Source organism: Stegodyphus dumicola, chromosome 2, assembly GCF_044657685.1.
Source record: "Stegodyphus dumicola isolate Sdum_Otavi_A_Nest chromosome 2, ASM4465768v1".
In the NCBI taxonomy this organism is placed as follows: domain Eukaryota; kingdom Metazoa; phylum Arthropoda; class Arachnida; order Araneae; family Eresidae; genus Stegodyphus; species Stegodyphus dumicola.
In genome coordinates, this window is record NC_140769.1 from 282,329,848 (window position 1) to 282,355,769 (window position 25,922).

The following is a 25,922-nucleotide window of genomic DNA, read 5'->3' on the forward strand; positions in this document are numbered from 1 at the left end:
TTAAGAAAGTGTTTTAGGAAGAAGCTCTATAAATAGAAAAGAAATAATGCATAATTTTAATATTAATAATACAATAAGCTTTGATCTTAATTTTTGTACCTTAACCGAATAAAATCGAATTACCTTAATTTTTTTTTCTAATGTAATTAACGAAAACTTGTGAAAATATTTCACTCAAATTAAACCATTCGGAGAAAACTGTCCTGTTAAAAGTATAGCATTTAATTCCGTTCAGAATGAAATGTTGTTTAAAAATATGTTGTTTTCACATACTTAGGACTCTGAAGTGTTGTAGAAAAAGAAAATATATACATTTATATGTATATTTGCGACGTAATTACAAAATATTTACACCCGAACGCGTCAAATCCCATAGAACTTAATGGTAAATGACCCAATGTTTTGGTCACCACGTAGGGATCGCCGGTGCTTCAGAGCAGGGTACGGAGAAACTTGTTTAGGGCGACTCCATCTTACTTCCTACCTCCATGGGCTGAACGCAAGCTACTCACACGCATTTGTAATTTAAGTAGTGTGTGTGTCAGCTCGCTGTGAATAATCTAACAACACTGAATAAATTATCGTTAACTACTTAGCAGTAAACATTTCATTTTTTTCCTTCGTCGATATGTTATTTTATTATTATATATTATTATTTTCCGATATATTGGCCGGGCCGCAAAAATATTTGTTGTGGGCGTCGAGTTTGACATCCTTGACGTAAATGATCTCGTTTCATACACCAATAGAAAAATTCTTTTAGCAGTTAATTTCTTCATTCAACTTTTTCCCTTTTTTTCCCAAGTTCTTCCTTTTTAAGGGATAACACATTTAATTCTCATCATTTTCCGTAGCACGAATTGTTGCATAGGTTCAGCAGAGGCTAAAGCAGGAAAATGCAACACGAACATCCGGATGTAATATAGCTTCTTACCCTGGGTACTTCACTCTACAAGGAAGTGTCTCCAAATAAAAAAAGGATTCTTTCCTTGATCCTTTTTTATTTGGAGACACAAATCTTCGTATATGTGGGGTGGCCTCAGTTCTGTATATATGACTGCCCAGAAATGATCATCTACGTAAACCTGTTAATGTTTCGCAATAAACAAAAATGAAGAAACGCACGATTATTGATTTTCCCCGTTAAGATAAGCGAAGAGCGATAAAGCTTGGCCAGCTTGTTCTTCAAGTACAAATATTTAATTAAATTTGTGCAGTTTAGTACTGTCAACTAAACTGCACAAATTTAATTAAATATTTTACAGAATTTCTTCATTATAAATGTACTGTGTGTATATGCTACTGTAAATATTTATAGCCAAATCATTTACTTGATAAAGCATAACGGAGCTATAGTTAATGTGCCGAAAACCGATAGTCAAGATAAATAACTGAAAACTACAGTAACCTTGTTGTAATATAAATAAATAACTGAATGCTACGGTAATCCTGTAATAATATAAACTATAGTAATCCTGTGTAATAACGAATTATTATTTGTGTGCAAGGTTTTAATGTTCACATATTAATACATAATTGTCATTTGTTGCATATTAATGCATTATTGGCATAACTGTTACATATTAATGTACAATTGTTATTTGTCACATGTTAATACATAAGTGATTTTCTTATATAATTTAGTTATTTAATTTTTATCATTATGTAGTACATATTATCGCTTTTTAAGAGCTATGAAAGGTTTTTAATGTTCACATATTAATGCATAATTGTCACACACTAATGCGTAATTGTCACATATTAATGTACAATTGTCATTTGTTATGACTTATTAATGCATAAATGATTTTCTTCTATAATTTAGTTATTTAATATTTATTATTAGGTACATGTTATTGCTTTGAGAACTATAAATTTCGCACTGTGTTTTAATTTTCTCTTTTCATAGTATACTTGCCCATAATAAATTGTCACTACAAGAAATCATTAACCATATAATGTGTTGTTAACGTTGCAAGAAAAACACATTGCACACACACACAGAAAAAGACAGTTCTATACCTCCCGTTCTAGTAGACCGGTAGTCGAAAATTAACTTGCGTTTTCCCTGTCTCGTCTGTGTGTGTGTGATTATGGCAAAGCCTCGAAGGCTATCTGCCTAAGGGGAAGAATGCCTTCGTGGAGGACTTTCTAAGGGAAACTGACTCGTATACACGTTACACATGAGGAAAACCACGAAAACGCCCATGCAGCCAGCCCGTTCGCGTGATTCGAACCTCGGACCGAACTACCAGCGTTCAGCGACATTACTTTCCCTGTTTCGATAGCGCGACTTAGGACGTATATTAAAATTTATATATAACATTGTTTTAACGTAAGTATTTCGACACAAAATCGAACTTTCTCTGAAATAATATACCAATTTTTTCTATGTGCATGTTGACGCAAAAATTTAGTTGGTAAGCGTAACCCTCCAGCTTTAACGAGCCAGTTTCCTTTAAAAAGTCCTCTACGAAGGCATCCCTCCTCTTAGGCAGATGGCCCTCGAGGCTTTGCCATAATCACACACACACCTCCGGCTTTAAATGTTGCAGGAGCTACACATGGAACGGTTTGAAATGCAACCGTTGGCGCAAAATCTTCCACACAGTTTTTTGTGGTATTCCGAACATCTGGTCAATCGACAAGATGAACATCTAGACAAAAATGCTTCAAAATGTATGAAATGAGCTCTATTATTGTTTGGACGTGTGTCGTGTCACCAAAAGGGCACATACTAAATTATTCGTAGAGGGTGTATAAACTTGGTGAATTTATGGTTCTTTTCATATATCTTCCATGTGTGCACGTGAAATACTTTTGAAAATATAGCCTTTTCAAAACGAACGATTCATTTATGCTAACCCTGTGTAGCGTAGTACATTATCACATAAGCTCTATTTAGAAGTCATAACTGCACTGATAGGCAGTCAAGAAATTAGGAACATTCTTTATTGCGGGAATGGGCTGTTGTGGTGCACTAACGCAGAACTTTCTAGCAAGAATTTCGCCACTTTTCTGCCACACTTTGCTTAAGCACTCGGTATTTATATATATTTACTAAGATGGAATAGCTTGATGAACTGCAAAGGGATAGTTAATATGAACATCTCGCTGCCATAAAAGGCAGATTTCTGTTACACAGTTTACCAACATCACACAGTTATTATTTCTTATAATTCATTCGCTTTATTATCTTTTTATGGAGCAAGCAAACAATGAAGATCTCAAACAGTTAACTTCTTAATTTTAAGATCTCGTATCGAGAATCAGAAACAAAACAGGCAATTACTTCTTTTTGCTCGAGTGTCGCAAGCGTTCAACGATCCAAAACTCATTAATATGCACCTAATTAATGAAAACTTTACTCGGAACTCATAATGCCCGTAATGCAGATATCTTTTAAGGACTCAATGAGACAAAAGTTACAGTCAATTTACGACCCAAACCCAGGACTGAATTCGCAGTGGCGACAATTTGGTGCATGTAATTACGTAACGCCACTGGCGCATTTTCACGAATAAAGAATCAAACCGTTCCTTTACTTACGCCCAATCGACTGTGAAATATCGCGAAAATTATAATTCCAAAAATCTTCCTCGCCCCTCACCCACCTTCCAACTCTTTGAAGAGGGAATCAGTTATTCCCATATATTTCCTCGGCTACATTCTCCAGGGTAACCGTTACCATCTTTAATTTCCAATGAACCTTACCTCAATTTGCGGTTCCACCTCCTTTAAAATTCCAATAACACCAGAGGCATTTATAAACTTTAAAACAACCCGCTCGCGACCAAGGGAGCAGAAAGCAAGGAAAGCTAATTTATCGCCTTCAAAACTGCGCCAAAATTATTACCGCCGTGTCAATAATTCCTGCGGTTTAGAGCGCCGAAGGGCCAACTTTTAAAGAAGCTACAACGGCAGAAATGCGAGTCTAATTACTGGTGGCTGTTCCTAATTGGTAGTCCCCCCCCCTTCTAGGTGCGTGCGGGGGGTGGCAGTCAGGAAATATGCAAATGAAGCAGGGAGGCCTTTTTCGGTGACTAATTGTTAATTAGTGTACGCATGCCGACCGATTAATTACACGGTGATTATTTAGTTAACAAAGATCGCGTCCCTACCTCTTCAAAAGGACAGGCCGGCAAATATCGATTGCAAAGAGTTGCTGACTTCTGTTTCCAGCGTTATCAATCTGAAGTGACGAAGGGAACAGAGTTCGCTGCGGTAGATTTATTTGTAGGTTTTAATCCATCATTGCTGAAGCATTATAATCATTGGGTACATGGAATAAATATTACATGCAGAATTAAGTGGTCCATGAATGATTATTTTTTTCATCTCGCTTTTTTACTTCCTTGTACGAAGTGAAAAGGAAGTACTGTAATCGCGAAAAATTTCGGGTATCGTACTGCAACGAAAATATTCGTTTTGACCGCTACAGAATTCAATTGAACGATGTTTTTGCGTGATATCTGTACGTAAGGACAGAATAAAAGACTCGTTTCCTCCAAAAAAATTATAGAACTGCTTTAAAATTAATTCTGAAGAGAATATTTCGTGGCGTCTGTACGAACGTATGTACGTACGTATCTCGCATAACTCGAAAACGAGTAGCCTCAGAACGTTGAAATTTTGTATATAGGACTGCTATAACATGTAGATGTGCACCTCGTATTTGGGTTGCAATCGGCCGCACCAAACGTACATAAATACTATATATATATATATATATATATATATATATATATATATATATATATATATATACTTTGTTACTCGGCACAGTGATCTCAGTTTCTTTACTCTTATATGTTTGTAAATTGTACATTTTTTGCTTTAAAAATGATTGAATTATGTTGTTCTTATCTTCCGGTTAAGGTTTTTATGTCTTTCGTAATTGTGGAAGCAATATTTGTACAATTATCAACAATTTAAAAGCTGCTTAAGTGCGGTTAAGGTTTAAATAACATGGCGGACATATTTGTTTACATTTGAAACACAGAAATGTAGATTTGTTGCCAATCTAGAGAGACTAAGCTTCGCAACACATAAATAACGCCTTCATTTATTATTGCGAATTAAATCATGCTTAATCCTTTCTGGAATTTTTTCGAGGAAATAAGTGTTTAAGATTTACTTCGTAAATTTTAATACAGATATTTTGAGTTTTTACTGTACGTTACATCTGTACGTTAGGGCGGAATAAAGGACTCTTTTTCTCCAAACGAATAATAAAACTGATTTAAAATGGATTCTGAAGAGATACTTTCGTGGCGTATGTACGTATGTATGTATCTCGCATAACTCAAAAACGAGTAGCCTCAGAACATTGAAATTTTATCTATAGAACTGCTATAACATGTAGTTGTGCAATTCCTATTTCGATTGCAATCGCCCGCACCGAAAGTATATATATATATACTTCTACTAAATTTATATTAGGAGATAATATAATCAATATTTTCTTTAGTATAGTATTTTCAGTTCTTCGTCATGTCTAATTAAAATAAGAGCGAAGGAAAAATTATAATGCGAATAATTTATTATTACTAATAATTAATTATGCGCTTTTATTATTACATTATGCATTTTTCATCGTCATCACCCATTGCGTAACTTCGGAATATTACAGTACTGAGTTTTTACGTCAAGAAATGTTTTTTTTTTTTTTTTTTTTTTTTTTTTTTGCTATAGGTGTTTAAGATATAGCTTCCACTTCTTCATATTTTTTAATTGACAGTTTGCTTGATTTTTCATTGATAGGTGCTGGTATACCCTGCCCACCTGCCTACACATACGCCGCATCTTCTGTGGCAAAACCCGTCCCCAGGCCTTTCCTAGAATCCCCACTGCATTCATTGGTTGCCTGTCGAAACCCTTACTTCACAGGTAAGTCAAGTTTTATTTAATTCGCATCTCAAAATTTGAGACCATGATCGAAAGAGTTGGTAGCATTGATGTTTGATTTTCTCAAATTAGTATCTCTACATATAATAAAAGAAAGAGTCTGTCTGTGTGTGTGTGTGTGTCTCGTTCGCGCTGCGCGTAAGCTAATAGACCCACGACTACGAAATTTGGTACATAGGTGCATCTAGACAAGAGCCAGTGCACCTCGAAGCGGTTTTTTCGAAATTCGAATTAGAAATTTTTTCTATTTTATGTTTTGTGACGAAATCGCGTCATTTTGAGACATAATGGGCTATAGGAAAGCGAGATTTTACTCTACACACTCCATTTTCACATAGTCATGAAACGCAGGCACTTAGCTATTTTACGAACTTAAAATAAATTTCGTGTTTCAATAAATCGATTCAATACGAATTTATTTAACAAAGAAAGCTTAACACCTTTTCAAAGGGATTTTTTTCTAAAAAAGTTTATTTTTAAAAATGTACAGTTTATTTTTCTTTGATTTCTGGACACGTTAAACTTTCATCCTTGCGACTGCTTTTACAAAAAGAATTTTCGAAAAATGATAATATTTTGTATTATTAAATTTTTTTTAAATAAAGCTTCCGAGTCCATTTCTCACATCTCACATCTTTAAAAATGTGATTTTGGCAACAATTTTTCATCGTATTTCTTATGTCACTGTTTTTAAGAGATTGGCATATTTCATTGTCATTTATATATATATATATATATATATATAATACTTTTTATTATTATTATTTTTATTATTATTATTATTATTATTATTATTATTTTTTTTTTTTTTTTTTTTTGATAAAGTTGTTCTGTAGAGTAAAATTCTGCGCGGAATTTTATATTTTTTGAGTCTCTTTATGTTATTTTTTGGTTATTTCACTGTTTGTAAGATATTGAAATGTTTTGCATGATTTTTTTTTTCTTCAACGGAAAGTTAGTTAATTTTTTTATTAGGATAATTAATATTTGTATTAAGGGATATAGCTTATTTCATTGTAATTTTTTTCTCTTGAAAATATAAGATAAAATATCATTAATTATACTTTGCTTTTCCCGAATTTTTTGTTTTTTGTATTCTTTTATGTTATTTATTGCTCATTTCACTGTCTTTAAAATATTGAAAACTTTTGAGTGATTTTTTTAAGAAACAAAGTTCTTAACCTCCTTTATACCATTTGAGTTCTTAAGATTTTGCAAAGGGAAGTTGGTTAATTTATTTATTAGGATAATTAATATTTGTATTAAAGGATATTGCTTATTTCATTGTAATTTTGTTATACATAATAAAATTTTTTTATGAAGTTGTTCTGCAAAGTCAAATTCTACGCAGTTTTTAAATTTAACGTTTGGTGTTCCCTTCAGCCATTCTTCCGGTACAAAAGCCAAACGAAGGCTGGCAGCGAAGCTGCTAGTTTATTATAATTAGAGAATTAATCTGGTAAAGCAAAATACTTATTTCGAGTAGAGTAATCTAAACTCATAGTAAACAGTTCGTTCATGAAGAAGAATTAAGTAATAAAGATAGTTCGAGTAGCACTGGCATAATGGTTCATTCGCGACATGTTGCATAATAGCAATTAAAACGACATTTTCGTAACAAAGTACAGTAGAAGTCCAATTATCCGAATCAATTGTGGCCGGACCCCATTCGGATAAGTGGATTTTTTCCGAAGAAAGGGTCTATGTACACTTTTGTTAATGTATGTATTGCATGCTGAAAATGAGACAAAAAACTATTTTTAAAGAAAAAGCGGTTTTAATTAATCAAAATGAAAAGGCAAGACTTTTAGTTATATGTTAGACAACGTATTGAATTACGTACATGCTAGACACTGAAAATGTTAGTACTGAACTTACATATATGTTAGACAGTGTACTACTTACAAGTGCTCAAAGTCTCGGTCATCATGGAGGACTACGTTATTCAGAACTGGATGTCTCTACCCTTTTTTTTTTTCATCAAGGTTCGAGAAACATACATACATCCGTGCACATTCTTCATTATTTAATTTCTTTAAATATAATGCAGGGCTCTAATATTTGTTGGCAACAATTTGAAAAGTTGTAGAGACATTAGGTTTTTTAGAAAGCAGGCAAGATAAAAAATAAGCAATCGCCTTCGCCGGGAATCGAACCACGGATCTCTGGAATACCGACCCAACGTGCAGAACCACTACACCACGAAAGCACGCTAGGAAAGCGGGAGAAATATACTCCTCCTTTTAAAGGGCGACTGGGGTTTTTAGGGGACCCAATCGTAAAATTCTGGCTGTGAAGAATCATCATCGACAACCCATTTAGTTTGGGCGCCACTGTGGAGACATTAGGATTTTTTTGAAAGCAGACAAGATGAAAAATGAGCAATCGCCTTCGCCGGAAATCCAACCACGGAACCTCTGGAATACCGACCCAGTGTGCAGTTACAGCTGAAAACATTGCGGCAAGAACATCGCGGACGAAAACGTCGCGGAGAAAACAACGCAAGGCGAAAACGCCGTGCTACAAAACATCGTGGTACAAAACATCGTCGTCGAAAATAAAGCTGTTCAAAAACTTCGCAGTTTAAAAACATCGTCGTCGAAAATATCGCGGTAAAAAATAAAGTATCTACAAATTATCGCATGACGATAACGTCGCAGACATACTTTTTTCAGACTTTAACAACTGTAAATGGATATTTCCATAATGATTTGTGAGCGCAAGATGGAAAGAAGGATAATTTTTACTTTCATATTTTTTATTAACTAATAAATTTTTGCTGAGAAAATAAGAAGGAAACTTAAGTATAGAAAATTAATGCAACTTATAGCACTCAATAGAATTTTAAACCGACATAGTTAACTAACAAAGGCCATAAATAAATCATTTTTTATAAAGTTTTTACTGGTAATTTTTCATGAAAAGTATAATCTATAAGTTGCATTTAATATTCTATGCTTAAGTTTCCTTCTTACTTTTTCAACAAAAATTTATTAGTCAATAAAAAACTGTGAAAGTAAAAATTATTCTTCTTTACATCTTGCACTCACAAATCCTTATGAGAACCATATTTCCATTTACAGTTATTAAAGCCTGAAAAAAAAGCATATCTGCGATGTTATCGTCATGCGATGATTTGTAGATACTTTATTTTTTATCACGATGTTTTTCAACTGCGAAGTTTTTGAACCGCTTTATTTTCAACGACGATGTTTTGTACCACGATTTTTTAAGACTGCGATGTTTTCTCTTTGCGATGTTTTCTCCCACGATGTTTTGCAGCACGGCGTTTTCGTCTTGCGTTGTCTTCTCCGCTACGTTTTCATCCGCGATGTTATCGGCGGACACCTTGTAGAGACAGTAGGATTTTTTTGAAAGCAGGCAAGATGAAAAATGAGCAATCGTCTTCGCCGGAACTGGGTCGGTTTTCCACGGATCTCTGGAATACCGACCCATTGTGCAGAACCACTACACCACGAAGGTACGCATGGAAGGCGGGAGAAATACCTTATAAAGTGAACCGACATTTATAGTGAACCCATCTAAAATGCCAAAACGAAATTAATAGCCGTTTTGGGCTTTCCTTAGATATCAAATCATATTAACTATTCTATTATAATGTTGTTAATTTAGATGCAGGATAATAGCTTCGAATGCTGTACTTTTTTTGCGATATAGACATTTAAGTTCTTTCCTCCAAGTCCAAAAATGGCGTATATTGTGAGTTTGACATTTGGATATTTACATATTTTTCAACAAGATCTTCCTACGGAAGGTAACGAACGATGCCATATCTGCACACTTTCAATTCAATCATTCTTGGTTCTAAAATGTAGTCCATATTCCACATATATCCATCTGAAGAAATGACTATTATTTACTACCCAGGCTGCTAGCCTGTCACCAGGCCTTTACATCTTTCACATAAATAATCCAATAAAACTCCGAACGCGGAAATATTGGGACTTTATTTCTCAGAATATTGGTATTCATGATTTCTAATATGTAGTGAATGGCGAAACATGGCGCCGCATGCTGCTTTCCCGTGAAATATGATATTTGGCTTCATTTGGTTCCTGGTCGGGACCTATAAATGTCAAAACCAAATGCTCGTATTTCTTTCAGATGTGCTTTGATATCAAGTTGGGAGCTGTTTTACGCGAAAGCTTTTTTTGCATAAATTCTCTACCTTTTTGGTCACCTTTATATTTGAATTTTATAAACATTCACTGAAGCATGGAAAAGTTTAATTTTATTTTATGTATTTGCGCCGAATAAAAGTCCACTCACATAAATTTAGTTTGCTTTTAACCTGTAATTCAAAGCCCAAAACATTAAGATCGGTGAACGATGGATGAATAAATAAAAAATACCATATTGTTACGAATTTTGCATACAACATGTACATAATTTTCGTGATATTATACGTAAACTGTAGTACCTCTCGTATAATGTAACATGAAAAGCGTCATGATGCGAAGTATTGCCTGAAAAACAGTGTTACATGGGTAAGTCCATTTAACGGCTGTCTCGCCAATTTGACCATGTTTTTGGCGACTAATTTTTATCGCTAAATTTGACTAGAAATCGTCAAAAGTCGCCAAACTTAGCGACATTTTGGTTTGACTCCTGTGTCACTGTAACTGGTTCGATCCCTTAGTAACTGTAGCTGTGTATGCCTTTTAGCCTATTTCGAGAAAAAGGTAATGGAAATTTCTGAAATGGTGTTGGTGTATTTAATTATGGCAAAGCACACTAGGGCTATCTGCCTAAGAGGAGGGATACCTTCGTGGAGGACTTTCTAAGAGAAACTGGCTCGTATACACGTTACACATGGGGAAAATCACGAAAACACCCATGCAGCCAGCCCGTTCGCGGGATTCGAACCTCGGACCGAACTACCAGTGTTTAGCGACTTTACCGCTCGGCCGCTGGTGGGCCCGGAAATTTCTGAAATGACCGGGGAAATCTATAAACGACCAGACAAAGCATTAGTTTTCAGTTTCTGCCAGCGAGAACGACTACAGAAAACTTCAGGTGTTGCAAAATAAAGCTCTTAGAATTACCACAGGTGCTGCGTATTTCATAAGGAACAGAAACCTGCGCTCGGATCTAAAAATAGAATCAATCAAAGATTTCACCGCACGGATTAATGGAAGATTTTACGAGCGAAGTTTAAGAAATAACTCAGCAAACAAGACAACTATTGCCAATCAAGCTTTTTTAGAAAATCCTCCATGAAAACACTCATCCCCTTAACCATGCTAGAACCGGCGCTAGAGGTGAAGCACCGCTTCGAAGCTTCGGTCACCAGATGGGGTGTTCTTTGTTTACATTCAGAAGCTCACTTGACAGTGTTCTGATAGTATTTCGACACATAATAGTTCCATACAAATCGAAAAAGGGACACTTTCGCATGAAAGAAACATTCATAGTGTGATGGATAGTAGCAATTTGTATAGTTTAGGGACATTTACGCAAAAATCACATCTTGGTTATTTTTCGATAACTAACAACAGCGATTTTGATTATGAATTTGTTTTATAAAATTCTAAGCTGTTGAACTACAAAAATATAGATTTTAACAAAAATGTTATGCTTAAAGAATGAAAAATACCTTGCGGAACCTTTAAAATTGTACACGTCTTTCGATACCCTTGATGGAGTATTCGCTACTTTTATTTTATGTTCCAAACGCCAAAATGTTTTAAATAAAATAAATTTTTTTCACATCCATATATTATTGTAACATGTACCTTTTAAAATTTTTTACAGGAGAGGCTTTACTGCTGCTCATTTTAAACTCATCGTTTTAATTTTATATATCTGAAAAATAATCACTTTGGGCTTACAGGTTTTACTTATTTGGGTTAATTAAAAATAAAATTACCATCAAATGCTGCAATCCTCGTCAAAATTAATAAATATACACACAGATATGCCAAGAAGTTAGCTTTCCCTTGATTTGGAACCACACATTTGTAATAAAGTAAAATTTGTAATAAGAATAATTTGTAACATTTGTAATAAGAAAGTAATAAAAGATTTTTGGAATATGTATTGTTGAAATGAAGGGTAAAAAAACTGATAAGTATAATTAAAAGAATTATTCTCCTTACGTTTTATAATAACTCAGTTACAAGTTTTAAATAATACTTTAAAAAAAACTTATTTCATTCCCTTTCAGAAATGTTCAGAGAAAGTCAAGTACTATTTAAAGTATTTCGCTAATTTCTAATAATTCTCTAATTTAAAATGAACCGAATAGAGCATTGATTATAAATTGACTTACATTTTTCGATTTAAAAGATGCCTCAGAAGCCAAAAAATCATGTCATCTTTAAGAAAGTATTTTAGGAAGAAGCTCTATAAATACAAAAGAAATAAAGCATAATTTTAATATAAATAGTACAATAAACTTAACAAAAATTAAAATCAGCAGTGGCAACACTGCTGATCTTAATTTTTGTACCTTAAACGAATAAAATCGAATTACCTTAATTTTTTTTTCTAATGTAATTAACGAAAACTTGTGAAAATATTTCATTCAAATTAAACCATTCTGAGAAAACTGTTCTGTGAAAAGTATAGCATTTAATTCCGTTCAGAATGAAATGTTGTTTAAAAATGTTGTTTTCACATACTTAGGACTCTGAAGTGTTGTAGAAAAAGGAAATATATAGATTTATATGTATATTTACGACGTAATTACAAAATATTTACATTCGATCGCGTCAAAAACCCATTGAACTTAATGGTAAATAACCCAATGTTTTGGTAAACACGTAGGGATCCCCGGTGCTTCAGAGCAGGGTACGGGAGAAACCTGTTTAGGGCCACTATTACTTCCTACCTCCATGCCTTTAACAGTTGGTGTATTTAATTATGGCAAAGCACACGAGGGCTATCTGCCTAAAGGGAGGGATGCCTTTCGTGGAGGACTTTCTAAGGGAAACATGCCTTTAACAGAAAACTCTCGTGTGCTTTAACCATATTGGATTAACTGGACCTTCGCGATGCTTTCTCCGCAATACTTTTACTTGCGGTGATTTCGTTGAAGATCCTTCGCCTGAATCTTCTTCTCGGTCTTGTAGAAGATGAAGAAATGACCAAGTTAAACTCGAATTGACGGGAAAATGAACCTTACTAAGGATATCTGCAATTTTTAGAGTCTTTTATTATTTGCGCTCGATTTTATGAAAAATAATTTTCAGCAATATATTTTCATTGTTTCTAATAATTAATAATTAAAAATAACAGCTTATCAAATTTATCATTCTTTACAGTATCAGGAACATAAGAAATATCTTCCAAACATATACCCTTAAATTAAATTAGTCGTAGCAAGCTATAAAGGCATATGCAACATATTTAAATGCAGACAAATTTTTATATTATAATCTATATATATATAAAGAAGAAAGTCTGTTTGCGTGTTTGTTCGCAATTAATTCAGTCACTATCGTCACTATCACTAGCTACCGTCACCAAATTTTCTACAATTCTTTTCTGGGTCCTGGAAAAGTATGACGTCCACCTTTTTCCCCCCCAAAAAAAAGTAGCTAAAATCAGAGATAATGATTAACAACTCTGAAAACGCTCATTTTTGCCCTCATTTTTCCGAGTGGCAGTAGTCTCGTATGCTGGAGATAAAAATCTGCTTTATTTCGAGAAGTGTTGCCACTGCTCGCTTTCAAATCGTAGAGTTTGTTAATAAAAAATTTCTAAGTTTTACAGTGAAATAAAAATAGCATTATCAAACATTAAATAGATTATTCCTGATTCCAAAATTTTGCAGAAAGCCATTTCGAATGTTCCCATCTTCGTACGGCTTTAATCAGCCGCGATATTAATTAAAAACTAGGAAAACACTCATTTTCGCACTCATTTCTCCGAGTGGCAATAGTCTCGCATGCTGGAGATAAAAATCTGCTTTATTTCGAGAAGTGTTGCCACTGCTCGCTTTCAAATCGTAGAGTTTGTTAATAAAAAATTTATAAGTTTTACAGTGAAATAAAAATAGCATTATCAAACATTAAATAGATTATTCCTGATTCCAAAATTTTGCACGAAGCCATTTCGAATGTTCCCATCTTCGTACGGCTTTAATCAGCCGCGATATTAATTAAAAACTAGGAAAACACTCATTTTCGCACTCATTTCTCCGAGTGGCAATAGTCTCGCATGCTGGAGATAAAAATCTGCTTTATTTCGAGAAGTGTTGCCACTGCTCGCTTTCAAATCGTAGAGTTTGTTAATAAAAAATTTATAAGTTTTACAGTGAAATAAAAATAGCATTATCAAACATTAAATAGATTATTCCTGATTCCAAAATTTTGCACGAAGCCATTTAGAATGTTCCCATCTTCGTACGGCTTTAATCAGCCGCGATATTAATTAAAAACTCGGAAAACACTCATTTTCGCACTCATTTCTTCCAGTGGCAACAGTCTCGAGCGTTGGAGTTAAAAATGCTTTATTTCGAAAAGTGTTGCCACTGCTCGCTTTCAAATAATAGAGTTTGTTAATTAAAAATTTGTAAATTTTACGAAATCTGTATATCTAAAGAAGGTGTGTTTTGTTTATTCGCGTTATTGATTTCCGATCAATTCTGATCAATTTTTTTATATATTTAACCGACTAATATTGAATGTAGGTGAAATATTGGATGGAACTCGATCTTTCGCTTCTATTTGATTAGAAGCACGAAAATCATTAAAAACTGCACGCCAGTGTTGCCGATATAATGAAACAGAATTAGTTTATTTTTGTATGGAAATTTGTGAGTTCTATATTGAATCAGGCTGAAAAATGTATGACTATAAATTGTATTTTTCGCATCATTATTAGAGAAGGATTACAGCGGTGTCGTTCTCTCTTATATATATATATATATATATATATATGTAATTTCAGTTAAAAACCTTAAATTATTTTTATTTTACTATCATTTTAATACCTTTTCTCATTTGTCCAGCTTTTGTAAACGATAACAATGCTGTCAAAAATCTCTCCAAATAGTCTTAGAAAGTATTTGTCCGTTAACGTTGGTAAGGTAATGTCAAATTCCCTTAGATTAATGCAAGTGTATCAACATTATAATACGTTTCGAAAATTTAATATTCCTAATTTATGTAGTAATGTAAATTTTTATAATGTCAAAACATAAAACAACAATACTCTACTGATATTGATATCAGATCATATATTTTTAAACGTCTTTCTAAAAAAACGTATCGTCTTAATTGGCTTAAGAGGGCTCATACACCTTAAACCCATTATGATCTTCGAATATGTGACTGTTGCAAGAATTGAGATAACTTATTTATTTAAAAACCTATTACTTCCACCTTTTTACAGCTGACTACATAATATAGCTGCTTTGGAAACTAGTAACCAGAAAGTTTGTGCTGTCACAAACAATTTTGTAATTTTATTCGCTTTGTGACAAAATTTTCGTCGTGTTTCTACCCTGCGCGCACGATATATTAAAAATGGCTAATGGTACATACTTGAAATTTAATGGAATTCTTTATATGGGTACTATTTTCTAACTGAACCAAAAATCTGATGATTATTTTATTATTAAAAATTTTTATGGACGAAAGCACTACAGATTTTTTTAATAAAATACATTTTATAAACTCAAATCCAAATAAAATAAAAATTTAACATGAAATTCTTAAAATTTTTGGTTCACGGTAGTTTCCAAATGTTATAAAAGCTATATATTAAATATGGAATTAAGTTATGCAACAGAATGTTTTAAAGTGTGCGCGCAAGGTGGAAACATGACGAAAACTTTTGTCACAAAACGGATTAAATTATAAAAATATTTGTGGCATCACAAACTTTCTGCTGACTATTTCAGAAAGCAGTTAAATTATGTAGTGAGCTGTAAAAAGTTAGAAGTAATTTCTTTTAAAATAAATTAGTTATTCCAATTCTTGCAACAGTCACGTGTTCGAGGATCTGAGGGTGTATGAGTCCCTTTAATTGGCATCGGGTACTTCCGCGAGTTTAGGTATAATTAAAAGGCAAAAATCTTCTTAATGTTAATAATAAAAACTTTACTAAGAGTCTTTATCAATCTGTATTTTATTCCTATTTACTGATTCAAATCTTTAACAAACTCTTGATGCGTTTCAATATCTCTTATTGTACAAAATAAAAGCGTCTAAATTCTGTGCTCAAGGATGAAGCACATACACATTAATATGTTAAAAAGAAAACCGAGTTTTTTAAACGCTCTCAAATCCAAACTTCTGCAATGATGGATAGCTTGATCGATTAGCGCTGCGAAGAAAGAACACATTTAGAAGAATTTAAAGCACTTTATTGCATATAAAGGCCTGTCTTTTTGGAGTGTTAATCTACGTATGTTCCTTCCTTTCAAAAAAAAAAAAAAAAAAAAAAAATTGAAAAACACTGAAAAGCGCTATCAGGGTTAAAATAAAAAGCTCAGTCAATACTATGGATTGAGCAAATGGTGAATCTTCGTATCAAATTTAGGATTTTAAAGCACTCAAACACTGAAATCTAATACGACAAACTCCTCCCTTTTTTTTTCTAGTGCCTTTTTTTCTCTGTGTCTACTTTCAATCTCTTAAATGCATGGGACCTTTTTTATAAATATTATACTCTATTATATTTTATTTCATTTCTTTTTTTCCGCGGAAACACGTCAGATGTTTGATTGAACAGATTGTGACTTTCCGAAAGAGAAGAGTGGGAAAAGAGGATTTTAGTGTATAAGAACAGTTTTGCTATATTTTCTAGTTTCGATTTTTAGTGGTTAATTTCCTGTTTTATGTAATTACTAAGGGATATGTTAGTATACATGTACATCTTAATTCCTCATTTTTAATTTGGGTACTTCCTCTCTGTATTCGCAAAGTATAACTTTTTATTTCACCTATTTTTTAAGCACTCTGAGATTTCAGCTTAATTTCAATTTGCATTACGCCAAATAATTGGCATTTGTTTATATGATACGAATGCTTTATGCTTTAAGTTTTCGCTATGTATGAATAAAATTTCCTCTATTTAAATGAATTTTCCAAAGAAACCACTCATACTGAGCACAAAAGGGATGAAAGTATGTTAACATACTAAAATGAAGCAAGCAAATTCTAGAAAACGCCTTCTGACTCCATTTAATGATTACAGTACATTTGTGAGGTTGTGTAATAATTACTGCATTTTTGAACTCGAAACATAGTTATTACAATTAAGAGAAGCTCTAATATATATCTATATATATGTGTGTGTAAGATATAACAAAATATGATGGCTGCGCAAAGAAACGATTTTTACTCGCAGCGCAATGTGCTTTGATTATGGAACTTTTTATTTCGCGTATTTTTTAAGCACTCTGAGATTTCAGCTTAATGTCAATTTGCATTACGCCAAATAATTGGCATTTGTTTATATAATACGAATGCTTTATGCTTTAAGGTTTCGCTATGTATGAATGAAATTTCCTCTATTTAAATGAATTTTCCAAAGAAACCACTCATACTGAGCATAAAAGGGATGAAAGTATGTTAATATACTTAAAACGAAGCAAGCAAATTCTAGAAAACGCAAATACAAAATAATAAATAAATAAATAAATAAAATCTGAAAGGTTTCAGATCTTAAATTACGTCCAAAGGGGCATCTTTTTAACATTTTGCGTGTTACCTTTACTTTATTAAATATCACGTTCTTCGCACTTGAACCATAAAATTCAGTTCAAGAGCAATATCGCAAAATAGTTTTAAATTGAGCATATCTTTATAATTTCCGATAGTCTCACTCGCTGAAGTTAAAAATGTTTTTTCAGTACAACGTTGCCATGGCTCGCTTTGAAATCCTCGAATTTGTTAATCAAAAATTCGTTAAAGCTTTACAAAATATGAAATCGATAATAAAACAGATTCCGAATTTCAAATTTGGTCTTCCACATGCCCATATTCGTAGGAGGATTACGTCATTCAAAATTCGATGGCTCTAGGTACCGTTGTTTTATCACAATGCGAGAAATATACATATATTTATGCAGATTTTTCATTATTTAATTTCTTTAAATATAACACAGGGCTCTAATATTCGGTGGCAACAATTTGAAATGTGAACCGACATTTCAACTCAAAATGCCAAAACGAAATTAATAGTCCTTCAGGGCAAATTGCCTCTTTGAACTAATAAATAAAGAAAAGAAAAGAAAATTAAAAAAAGAAATTAAGAATTTAAATTGATGATTTAGGAAAATACTTTTTCATTTTTATCTGAAAATTCAAACGTTTCTAGAATATTTAATGAATTGTTTGAAATTATACTGCGAAAGCGCAATGATATATGAAATTTTAAACTTCCTGTTTCATCATATTCGAGTGCCAAATCTGAAAATAAATTTCTTGATATTTGTAAAATAAATGGAAACTTTGAAATATCTTATTCATTACTAAATATATCAAAAATTTCCTGTCTGATTTCCTAAGAATTATAAAATGTAAAATCTTTCTGGTTTATTTGGTTTATTTGATTACGACAAAAGAGCGGAAGCTATCTACCCAAGGGGGAGGGATGCCTTCGTGGAGGACACGTTACGCGTGGAAAAAAAGTCCATTCAGTTAGCTCTTTTGCCTAGAATCCAGATCGAACTACCAGTGTTCAACAACTTTACCCCTCGCCCCCCTCCCTACTGATGCGCCTCTGAAATCATTCTGCACTTAATATATATTTGCATTTTCTAACTAATAATTTCTTCAGTTTTCGATTTGATATAAAAGTTCTATTCATATTACAGTGTAGACTGAAAATTTAAAAAAAATAAATAACTAAAAAGATTAAAGTAAAAATTTGAAAACTTTCACATTTTGTATTACGCCCAAAGGGCTTACTTTTACTTTAATCTTTTGATTCTTTTTCATGTTTTTGTTCGTCTTTATTTATTAAATATCATGTTCTTCGCAGGTAAACCATAAAATTCAGTTCAAGAGAAATATCGCAAAATAATTTTAAAAGAGTATATCTTTAGAATTTCTGATACACAGTGTCGCGCGCTGGAGATAAAAATGTCCCCCTCCTGGACAGCGTTGCCATTACTCGGTTTGAAATCATGTAGTTTCTTAATCAAAAATTCATAAATGCTTTACAAAATATGAAATCGAAAATATAACAAATTTTAAACTTCAAATTTGGGCTTCCAGATGCTTATATTCGTGTGGAGGATTATTTTATTCAAAATTGGATGGCTCTGGGTACCGTTGTTTCATCACAATGCGAGAAATATACATACATTTATGCAGATTCTTCATTATTTAAATTCTTTAAATATAAAGCAGGGCTGGAATATTTGGTGGCAATAATTTGAAAAGTGAATCGGACATTTATAGTGAACCAACGCAAAATGGCATAACGAAATTAATAGATCTTCTGGGCTAAAAAAGAAAACGAACTTGCTTTTATTAATGAATTGGAGTACACAAGAAAAATAATTTCGCTTCTCACAGAATAATATTTAACCACTAGGTAACAACCGAAATTTACCAATTTCATGATGATACTTCTTATAAAATTCTAATCAAGTTGCAACTTGTCATTATATGTTTCATTCACAGTAACATTCATTAGACAGCCGTTAAAACAATGTAACTGCCATTTTAATTCGCAGCACGCTTATAGCTCACCAAAAGATCCATCACGACTGTGCCTCGTATTACTCATAAACACACTAAATTAATAAAACTTTGTAACAATTTCCTCTATAATTTATCTTTCACTAAGCACCGGATTATGTCTTTATGCTGTTATTAATGCTTCGATCAGCCATGGACTGCTGCACTAAAGATAGCGATCTACTTACTTTCAGCTAGACTACATCCAAGCAATAACAAACCATCACCACATACTTGGACGCAATTATATCCCCTTCCTCTTATCCCCCCCAATTCACACCCCCCCCCTCGGCGTAACACGAGTGAAACTAGAGCAGCCCTCGGGATAGAATTTTTTTTCCATTAAGCGACACTAAATCTGTTTATCCACCCTTGCCGTTGAATCAATTGCTCTTCAGGACCACTTCGAGAGGCAGATTATATTAGACACTTACCGATATTTATATAATATACATGTATATGTATATACAGATCCCTCGGCGAAACACCTTTAAGTGGCTCCACTTTCGACAGTACTGAAGGGTGCTTAAAAACAGCTGTTTTTTGAGAGATACGATTCCTTTGTTTACTTCGTATTTTGTGAGAGTATTGTTTTATTATGCAGAGCTGCTACTTTTCTGCAATGAGTAGCGTCGGCTCGTGTGACAATTACGTGGGCAGGCACGTGTCTAAAAAAGAATAGATCCATTATGGTCTCGAAAAAGAAGAATGAAACGAAGCTTTTGTTTTGGAGTTAAGCGCCTGTCGTGATACGGTTTTAGAGTCGAGTTAAATTTATTCACGAGTTGATGGATTGTATAAAATTCGCAATTGAAAAGAAAAAAAAAAAAAAAAAAAGGCCAAGCGGCGGATCTTTCGAGCATTTGAGAAGAAATGAGACATATGAGAACATATTGAAGAAAAATAGTAGCAAATATAATTTCTGTGGCTTGACCTTGCTTACAAAGTAAGTAAATAGAATTTTTACTAACCCTTTATCCACTTTAACCGCTTTAACGATCTGTCTCTGCATTTAAACTAAGTTGTTCAAGCGTTTAGAAAACGGGGATTTTTATATCACTCAATCAGTAAGGCGTTATCACTTCATGTTGTGATGGATCTTTTGGTATGGGCATGGGTGAGGCTTGGAATTTGCGATCACTTCATAACTGAGAATGGAATAAGATAACCCGAAAGCATGGTAGTAAAAGTATTCTTCTCGTGTGGTTTTATAATGAGCTAGTATTCCATAAAACTAGATGGCAACCAGGCTCACCCAAGGTACTGCGCCTGCAGGAGCAAAACAGCAGAATATTCTTGTATCGATATCCGACAAGAACTACAGTACCGTGTATAGAAATGCTATCGATGTCCAACAAAAACTACAGTACTGCGTATAGAAATGTATACATAAACTACAGTACTGTGCATCAATATGTGACAAGAACTACAGTACTGCGTATAGAAATGTACTATCGATATTCGACAAGAACTACAGTACTGTGTATAGAAATGTGCTATCGATATTCGACAAGAACTACAGTACTGTGCATAGAAATGTGCTATCGATATTCGACAAGAACTACAGTACTGTGTATAGAAATGTAATATCGATGTCTGACAAGAACTACAGTACTGTGTATAGAAATGTACTATCCATATTCGACAAGAGCTACAGTACTGTGTATAGAAATGTACTATCAATATTCGACAAGAACTACAGTACTGTGTATAGAAATGTGCTATCGATATCCGACAAGAACTACAGTACCGTGTATAGAAATGTACGATCGATATACGAAAAGAATTATGGTACTGTGTATAGACATGTGCTATCGATATCGATAAGAACTATAGTACTGTGTATAGAAATGTGCTATCGATATCCGAGAAGAGCTATAGTACTGTGTATAGAAATGTACGATCGATTTAAGACAAGAATTATAGTATTGTTTATAGAAATGTGCTATCGATGTTCAACAAAAACTACAGTACTGCGTATAGAAATGTAAACAGATTCACTGTGTATAGAAATGTATACATAAACTACAGTACTGTGCATCGATATCTGACAAGAACTACAGTGTATAGAAGTGTACTATCGATATTCGACAAGAACTACAGTACTGTCTAAAGAAATGTACTATCGATATTCGACAAGAACTGCAGTACTGTGTATAGAAATGTGCTATTGATATCCGACAAGAACTACAGTACCGTGTATAGAAATGCTATCGATGTCCAACAAAAACTACAGTACTGTTTATAGAAATGTATACATAAACTACAGTACTGTGCATCGATATGTGACAAGAACTACAGTACTGTGTATACAAATGTACTATCGATATTCGACAAGAACTACAGTACTGTGTATAGAAATGTGCTATCGATATTCGACAAGAGCTACAGTACTGTGCATAGAAATGTACTATCGATATTCGACAAGAACTACAGTACTGTGTATTGAAATGTGCTATCGATATTCGACAAGAACTACAGTACTGTGTATAGAAATGTACTATCGATGTCTGACAAGAACTACAGTACTGTGTATAGAAATGTACTATCCATATTCGACAAAAACTACAGTACTGTGTATAGAAATGTACTATCAATATTCAACAAGAACTACAGTACTGTGTATAGAAATGTGCTATCGATATCCAAAAAGAACTACAGTACCGTGTATAGAAATGTACGATCGATATACGAAAAGAATTATAGTATTGTGTATAGAAATGTGCTATCGATATCGATAAGAACTATAGTACTGTGTATAGAAATGTGCTATCGATATCCGAGAAGAGCTATAGTACTGTGTATAGAAATGTACGATCGATTTAAGACAAGAATTATAGTATTGTTTATAGAAATGTGCTATAGATGTTCAACAAAAACTACAGTACTGCGTATAGAAATGTATACATAAACTACAGTACTGTGCATCGATATCCGACAAGAACTACACTACAGTGTATAGAAATGTACTATCGATATTCGACAAGAACTACAGTACTGTCTAAAGAAATGTACTATCGATATTCGACAAGAACTGCAGTACTGTGTATAGAAATGTGCTATCGATATCCGACAAGAACTGCAGTACTGTGTATCGAAATATGCTATCGATATCCGACAAGAACTGCAGTACTGTGTATCGAAATATGCTATCGATATTCAACAAGAACTACAGTACTGTGTATAGAAATGTGCTATCGATATCCGACAAGAACTACAGTACCGTGTATAGAAATGTACGATCGATATACGAAAAGAATTATAGTACTGTGTATAGAAATGTGCTATCGATATCGATAAGAACTATAGTACTGTGTATAGAAATGTGCTATCGATATCCGAGAAGAGCTATAGTACTGTGTATAGAAATGTACGATCGATTTAAGACAAGAATTATAGTATTGTTTATAGAAATGTGCTATCGATGTTCAACAAAAACTACAGTACTGCGTATAGAAATGTAAACAGATTCACTGTGTATAGAAATGTATACATAAACTACAGTACTGTGCATCGATATCTGACAAGAACTACACTACAGTGTATAGAAATGTACTATCGATATTCGACAAGAACTGCAGTACTGTGTATAGAAATGTGCTATGGATATCCGACAAGAACTGCAGTACTGTGTATCGAAATATGCTATCGATATCCGACAAGAACTGCAGTACCGTGTATAGAAATGTGCTATCGATATCCGACAAGAGCTACAGTACTGTGTATAGAAATGTACGATCGATATAAGACAAGAATTATAGTATTGTTTATAGAAATGTGCTATCGATGCCCCCCAAAAACTACAGGTCCGCGTATAGAAATGTAAACACATTCACTGTGTATAGAAATGTATACATAAACTACAATACTGTGTATCGATATCTGAGAAGAACTACAGTACTGTGTATAGAAATGTACTATCGATATTCGACAAGAACTACAGTACTGTGTATAGAAATGTACTATCGATATTCGATATCGATATTCGACAGATCAGTGAGAGACGGATTCCTATGAAATTAAAAATGCACCATCCAATACCTGATCAGAATCATTGAGAGAATATAGTTTGAATACACTTTTGATCATCTTGCTTATTTCTAAGCATACTTGAGAAAATCAGAAGTTGAAAGATTGTATTCTTTTGAAGGTGACCCTTACACACGTCAATAAGGAAAAACATTAGCAAAACTGCCTTTTAAAATGTTAAGCAATTTTAATCTTTATATATACACTCCTGCTTTCAATTTATAAGGCTTTGATTAATTATTCGCTGGCTAACGAATAGTCTACACCAGCTCATACAGATCAAATAAATAAGCTTATTAATTTTGTACGATGAAATGTTATAAAAGTTTCGTTTAAGAAGCAGAATGATGAATAACTACTTTCTGAATAAATATAAAAATCTATTTTCTGGCGAAAATGATTAACATCGACTAGCCGCTTCAAATTAATGAATATTAATTTCAGCCTAGAGTTCGGCTATCAATCAAATTTTTTAAATAACGAAACTACACGAGAAAACATCGTTTCTCGGTGAGATAGTGCCATGCTTTTGGAGTCTTCGTGTAGCGCTAATATAATCTATTTGACATCAGATAGAAAATGATAGACTTAAATGTTTTGGATTGTATGTCATCTCATACTAATAATAAATTACTCATCATAAGAAAAATATCTCAGAAAATTTATTTATACAAAACATACGTGCGAAGATTTAAAAGGAAAAATCTGACATGACACCACACGGCCTATTAAATTAAACACATTTTTTGCTGCTCTTCATTTGATTTCCTAGAATTCCATTAGAGATAAGCTTCTCATTCAGCCGATTCAGTTCTCATTTCACGGCAAAGCAAAAATACGTAAAAACTCAATCATTAAAACTTGTAAAATATAGAAAAACATAAAACACCAGACACATTTAAAAACAGTTTAAAAAAAAAACAAGTTTTACTATTAAAATTAGAGTTTCTACGCAAAAACAAGCAATTTCATCAGCGGGCAAGAAAGCAGATTTTTCGGTGCAAAAAACTGAAAGTCTACTACTTTCGGTCTCGCTCGGTTGTAACTGAAGTTGGTGCCGACTTAATTCACTATTCTACTGAGAGTTTCAAATGTAAACAAATGGCGTCTTCGTTAGGGTTAGTACCACTTAAGGGGACTCATACACCTTAAAACCCATAAGATCTTCGAATATGTGACTGTTGCAAGAATTGGAATAGCCCATTTATTTTAAAAGCAATTACTTCCAACATTTTACTGCTGACTATATAATATAGCTGCTTTCTGAAACAGTAATCAGGAAGTTTGTGTTGCCACACATATTTTTATAACTTAATCTGCCTTGTTACAAAAATTTTCGTTATGTTTCCACCTTGCCCGCACAGTTTAAAACATTCTGTTTCATAATTTAATTCCATATTTAATATGCAGCTTTTATAACATTTGGAAACTACTGTGAACCAAAAATTCTAAGAATTTCATGTTAATTTTTATTTTATTTGGAGTTGAGTTTATAAAATGCATTTTATTAAAAAAAAATCTGTAATGTTTTCGCGGATAAAATTTTTTAATATTAAAATATTCGTCATATTTTTGGTTCAGTTAGAAGATAGCACCCATATAAAGAATTCCATCAACTTTCAAGTACGTACTTTCAAGGCCATTTTTAAAATATGCGCGCAAGGTGGAAACATATAACGAAAATGTTTGTCACAGAGCGGATTAAATTACAAAAGTATTTGTGGCAACACAAACTTTCTGGTTAGTAGTTCCTAATATTATGTAGTCAGCTGTAAAGCGTTGGAAGTAATTGCTTTTAAAATAAACAAAATATCCCAATTCTTGCAACAGTCACTTTTTTATAAACACTTTTCAGCACATAATAGAATTAGAGACTAACACATATTATATTTGCACGCAAGTGTTGTCCTGTTTAGTAGATGAAGTTCAATCTGCAGACAGATTGAAATGGTCTTTCTGTGATCCCTTCTTTACAATCACTTCAAACACCCACTTCAGTTTCTATTGACCATTCAATTCTTAGATTTTAGCATCAGTCTTAACAAGCAAGTAACTCGCCGCTCAGTAACCAAAGTTAATGGACAACCTCCAGCCAGAAAAGAGGAAAAAAAAAAAAAAAAAAAATTCTTGGACCATCTGTCCGCAATCGATGGCCATTCGATACGCCAAAGGACTTCTGGTTCTCTTCGAACCTAGACGGTTAGGTCCATCACCTGCAAGGGTTGTCTTACCCGCCCGCTTTGCCCTCTGCTCTCGTTACTTGGCTCGCAACCCCTTTATTTGCCAACACTTCAGATGGAGTGGGTAATTGATCTGCTGTTT

The 25,922-nt window shown here is 33.3% G+C and overlaps 1 protein-coding gene across 1 annotated transcript in view; it reads left to right on the forward strand.

The window, feature by feature from the left end:
• Positions 1–25,922, forward strand: part of LOC118203011 (homeobox protein DBX1-A-like) — a 237,416-nt gene that overhangs the window by 127,926 nt on the left and 83,568 nt on the right. The window contains exon 3 of the mRNA XM_085812225.1: positions 5,764–5,889. Coding sequence (XP_085668351.1) covers positions 5,764–5,889 — 126 coding nt within the window. The remainder of the gene's footprint in view (positions 1–5,763; positions 5,890–25,922) is intronic.